General features: G+C 33.7%; 1 protein-coding gene across 4 annotated transcripts; it reads right to left on the bottom strand.

Annotated features, from left to right (window-relative positions):
- Window positions 1–838: 838 nt before the first annotated feature.
- On the bottom strand, window positions 839–3,877 carry LOC143632401 (uncharacterized). Of its 4 annotated transcripts, none has more exons than XM_077100934.1 (6): window positions 3,666–3,874; window positions 3,076–3,142; window positions 2,803–2,913; window positions 2,340–2,583; window positions 2,049–2,102; window positions 840–1,719 (listed from the first exon to the last, which is right to left on the bottom strand). In XM_077100934.1, exons 2-6 carry the CDS (start codon window positions 3,106–3,108, stop codon window positions 974–976), a joined length of 1,188 nt encoding a protein of 395 aa, XP_076957049.1. In that variant the 5' UTR covers window positions 3,109–3,142; window positions 3,666–3,874; the 3' UTR covers window positions 840–973. The 4 variants fall into 4 exon arrangements, with proteins under 4 accessions (XP_076957050.1, XP_076957049.1, XP_076957048.1 ...); XM_077100933.1 differs by having other exon boundaries at window positions 3,658–3,794; XM_077100936.1 differs by having other exon boundaries at window positions 2,803–2,880; window positions 3,089–3,142; window positions 3,666–3,711.
- Window positions 3,878–5,344: the final 1,467 nt, after the last annotated feature.

Below are 5,344 nucleotides of genomic sequence, written 5' to 3'. Positions count from 1 at the left end.
TTATTTAAAATCGTGTCTGGTCAAATTTTATTGAACATTTCGATATTAATTTGATATGACACGGTTTTAAGTAAAATTTTTTCGGCGCGTAGATAAAATAAGCACGTTTCAGTGGTCTACTCAAAGTTATATAAAACTTACCTTATTAAAATCATAAAAGAAAAACAAAATATGAGTGAACTCAATTATAATGATATAATATTAAAAAGACAAAAGACAAGAGGCTAAACACGTCATTGACTGTGTGTTTGGAGGCCAAACACGACGTTGACTGCGTGTTTGAAGGCCAAACATGTCTCTGTATCTGTAAAACATGTCGTCAAAGACGTGTTTGGAGGCTCCAAACGTGGTCAAAAACGAGTTTGGAGGGAACATTTTTGGAATACTAAAATTAAATGAATTCTCTATCCATAAGAAAGACACTTTTGTATTTTTTTTCTATAATTAAACATGTCAAAGATGTCACTCGTTTAGGCGGTTTAGCCCATTTTCACAACCCAATTGCATTATTTCAACTTGATTACTACTAGCAATTCGTTTTGACGCTTTAAGATAAACGAGACATGATTTAAAGTGTATACATATCAGACTTTGTTTTTCACATAAAAAACAATGGATTGTCTTTGGGTTAAACAATTCAACCCACGAAACCAAAAACAATCAACATAACATGACTCAGGTGACACAACTAGTTTCAAGTTAAAAATGCATGAATAAAACATATGGATTTTGTTTGGGTAAAACTAATTCAACCCGTGAAACCAAAAACGATCAAGGTGACACCACTAGACCCAAGTTAAAAATGAGAGGCTCCTTAAGGTAATGAATATAAATATTATTATTATGGTTGGAGTATTATAATTTGTCAAAAAGAAACAAGAAACTACCAAATTAAATACTAGAACAATAATCAAGAATCAAAAACTATAAATCCTTCAAGAATCAATCTTTACCTGCTTCTAACTCATGAACCCTATAATTTCCTTTTCAAACAAGTCTTTTGACTAGTAGAGTTGACCTTTGACCGTTTACTCTTCACAGGAGTCAACATTTTCGCCTTATTTAACCGCTTATATTCTCTAGACCGAATCACACCCTCCAGAAGCTTAATATCTTCCCAAATTTCATGTTTTGAGAGTGATGATAATGTAGGTAGTATATCTTTCTGAAAATCTTTAAGCCTCCTTCCTCTTCTCAACTTGATCACACTTTCCTTATTCTCCAACTCGTTTATTTCATACGTCTTCGATGTTACAGAATCTTGATCTGTGATACTTTCTTCTAGTTTCAACACGAGTGACTCGTAAGAATCTATTGATCTGGTATCAGAATCTTGATTGATGGTTGAAGTATGTTGTTTTGATATGCAAATAAGTGAAAGTGCTGCATTTTCTTCTTCATCATCTTGTTTACTTGTTTCCAAGACGTTTATTATGTTTTCTTCGGTTAGATCTGATGAGGCGTTTATTATGTTTTCTTCGGTTAGATCTGATGAGACGTTTATAATGTTTTCTTCGGTTAGATCCGACGAGGGTTCTGGAAGGGACTCAAGGTCTATGATGTGGGTCCTGGTTTGACTTTTGAAAGTCAAAGATGTGGTGAGTTGACTACTAGATACGCCAGATAACTCATCACAAGAAGGATATTCATCGGGTTGATCTTTGTTGAGATCAAGATTCATCAGAAACTTTCGTTTAGCATCACGCCAACCGCTGGATCCTGAAACATTAAGAGAAGATTATAACGGTTCCACTCGAAAGGGGGAAAAGTACGATTCTTGATTGTCAAAAGTCAAAATTGGTGAAAAAAATCTTGCTTTGACTTTTGAAGTCAAACGGAAAATTTTTGCGGATCAGATTGAAAACATAAACTACAGCATTTTTTACCGTGACTAAAAAGCAACTTAGATAATATGCTGGCGTTGGTACAAGTAAAAAAGGGAGTAGAAATTCAAACGTGTGTCAATTTTGACTTTGACCATTAATGCATTTGACTTTCAAAAGTCAAGAAAACAGAACTAAAAACTTAAAGAGAGAGAAATGCAAAACCTTGATTGAGAGAGCTGCATTCCTGATGCATATCACCATTCATCTTCAAATTATCTGTAGAGTCGACTTATATAAAGTATCAAAAGTGAACTGAATAGTTTTTCAAGGTTTATAAAGTATTTAAACCTTTTAACTTATCACCACTTTAAACTCATAAAAAATACCGCATCAAGAATGCAAAACCGTGTTATGAATCATAATTGAAGTCATTCATGTCAACTTTGATTCGGTCAACAATGCAGTTTACTTTCTAAAGTCATATTAACAAAGTTAAGCTACAGAGTAACAAACCTTGAGGCAAATTCACCTTCAAAGACTCATTCGATCCCGTTTCTGTAGAGTCTTCTAGATCGATTATCACGGGTGGAGATTTTTTCAAACTTTTGATTCGTTTATTGGAACTCATCCCGATGCTCAACGAAAGATCCAAAACATCATCATCACAAGAATTACCAGTTGAAAGTCGAAGATCAAGGGGCACATGCTGAATTCTAGAGCCGAAACCCTGATCAAATATGAACCGTGTGGGTCCCACCTGAAGAACATATAACTTGAAACATTCATGTCACAATAGATATACACCCAAATACATGCATCTAAAAGTCCCATTTCAAGAACCGTGTGGGTCCCACCTAACAAACTATTTGATCTTGCTCATTTGAGATAAAACACAGCCCAAATCAACCCATTTTAAGTAAATGGGCCAAAATTATCAACTTTAATTTGAACATAAATTCCTGTTTAAGGTTATTACCGGTTGACTTTCGGTAAATGTTGTCCTCATTGGAAAAAGTTCACATCTTGGATATCTTGGATCACCCTTCACCAACTTCTGAACTGCATACAATCTATGCATCTCATGCACCTTAAATTCAAATAAAAAAATAATAACACCAACTTCTGAACTGCATACAATCTATGCATCTCATGCACCTTAAATTCAAATAAAAAAATAATAACAATTATAATACTTTATTGCATAAATTAATTATTAAATTAATAAAGCATTAAATAAAACTTCACTTACTTGATTCTTGAACATAATCTCCTGATCAAACATGATCTCTATTGGGAATAATAGAATTCAAGAACACCTTCAATCAGAATCAAGAAACTTATCACTTTTGTTTACACATATGTACAAGCATTTAAGCAAATAGTACAAGTAGAGACCATCATCATATATGTTACTCATAGTCATGGAAGATGTGCTAATGTGGAATTATAAAAATAGGAACTTTATTTTTAGTAACAAACAAAACAAGAGAATGTTCAAAGGAAACTAATAGAATATGAAAATTGTGAAATTGTCAATGTGATCAGGCCTCCTCAAAGTACAAGTCCTAAAGCCAATAATACAACTTATAAATCCCATTACCTAATCACCAATATCACAATAAACCCATGTTCCAAAAACACCATTTTTTTATGCAAAGATCAATTTTCTTATATTTTTTCATTAAAAATAACCATAAAAATCCAAGCTTTTTTGCTTCAAACTCATCAAGAACTTTAAAAATCTAATCTTTTTGATTATATTTGCATAAATAGACAAAGTTAAATAATAAAACCATGAATTGACGAACATAAAAGAAGAGGAAGAGGGTACCGGCGTACGTTAGCAACGACAGAGATGCATGAGATTGATAACAGCTCTGTGTGTGTGTGTGTGTGTGTGTGTGTGTGATCCGAAAAAAATGAAAATAAATGCAAACCCAGTTGGGCCCTGTCTCTATCGATATATGTATATGTATATATAGATAGATATTTATTATGAGAGAGAGCTATAAAACAGGAGGTGAATGTTGTTGTGGTGGAGGCTAACTTGCGCAGGCGGTGCGTATGTATGCGTGAAACAGAAGGGATTCTTGTGTAAATAAATAAATAGTGAAAATACATATAATAATAATTATATAAAGTTTGTGTCTTTATTACACTCGACTTCTCTCTCTTGATTTTATGGTTATTAGAGACTAGTCAGACGGTTACCTCTGCAAAAGTACCAAAAAAGCCTTTTTTGTATTTTAATATGTACCCCTATACTATTGAGTTTTGACATATTGCCCCCTTAGATACTCGTATACGATCAAAGGCTGTTATCATGTTATTGTATTTTATTGTTAACACCAAAAGTCTAATTAAAGGAACATGTTTAGGCATTAAATTCCCATAATGTTATTTTAAGGCATAAATTTGGTTATAGAAATAGAAATTTCACAAAGATTTAAATTCCTAAACTAATAATATGTATTTTTTTTTAAATTTGATTTCAAATCATCAATTTTTCTCAAGAATATTTGAATTCAAATAATTTATAACTAGCGTTTGTTTTTTTTTTTTTTGTTTTTTTTTGGTAGCGATGAGGTATTTTTTCGTTGGCTTATAAGTCTCTCAAATATACTTCTAAAAGGTTAAATGTGTAATAATATAATTATCGTTTATAAATGTTGTATTTTTTTTAACTTCTATATATTTTTTGTATAAAAAAATACTGTTTTAGCAGGTTTCCACTTTTCATAATACAACTTTTTTTTTATTCTGAATAACAAAGGTCCAGACACCCGAAATCATCATTTTAGGTGAACAAAACATAATGACTCGGCTCACTTCGATAGAAGGAAACTGACAATAAGGAAAAACCTCATACTTAGGAGGGACGGGGTGGTCCGTGATGGCCACCCCATCACGCGTTATGCAGTCACAAACACCGCTGCCGGTCCCCCCATCACGCGTGATGGGGGTCCAGCTGTAATGACCACCACGTGTAGAAATCCAAGAAATTTGACTGTTGGGGGGGGGGGGGGGGACCGTTGGGGTTGGGGGATTAAAATTTTTTTAACAATATAAATAACAACCATTTCAATCCAACTCAAAATCAAATCCAACTCAAAACACTCTCAATCTTCTACTACAAAAACCTATTTCTTTACCACTTCAAATCAAAACAAAAAAAATATGAAATTTCCGAGCAACTCGTTTCCGCTAGACACCGATAGCTCTTCGTCTTCGGACGATGACATTGTTGAATGGTTCCCGTTGTTATATAACGAACCTGAAGGCCCGAGCCATCCAAAGAAAAAAATGGTGGATCGTGATCGTATACATGCCCATGAAATGCTAATGAACGACTATTTTGTGGAGGAGCCGAAATACAATGACAAGACGTTTAGGGAACGGTTTCGTTTGACGAAATCTTTATTTTTAAAGATTGTAGCCGACGTCGAAGCAAGCGAAAAATGCTTTCAAGAATCTTACGATGCAAGGGGCAGGCGAAGTTTTACGCCGCTTCAAAAATG

Source organism: Bidens hawaiensis, unplaced genomic scaffold (genome assembly GCF_021521415.1).
Source record: "Bidens hawaiensis isolate Kalapana, Puna unplaced genomic scaffold, B.hawaiensis_p1.1 tig00006388_1, whole genome shotgun sequence".
Taxonomy (NCBI): Eukaryota; Viridiplantae; Streptophyta; class Magnoliopsida; order Asterales; family Asteraceae; genus Bidens; species Bidens hawaiensis.
The sequence above is the reverse complement of the archived record's forward strand: the minus strand, read 5'-3'. Positions and strand labels throughout refer to the sequence as shown.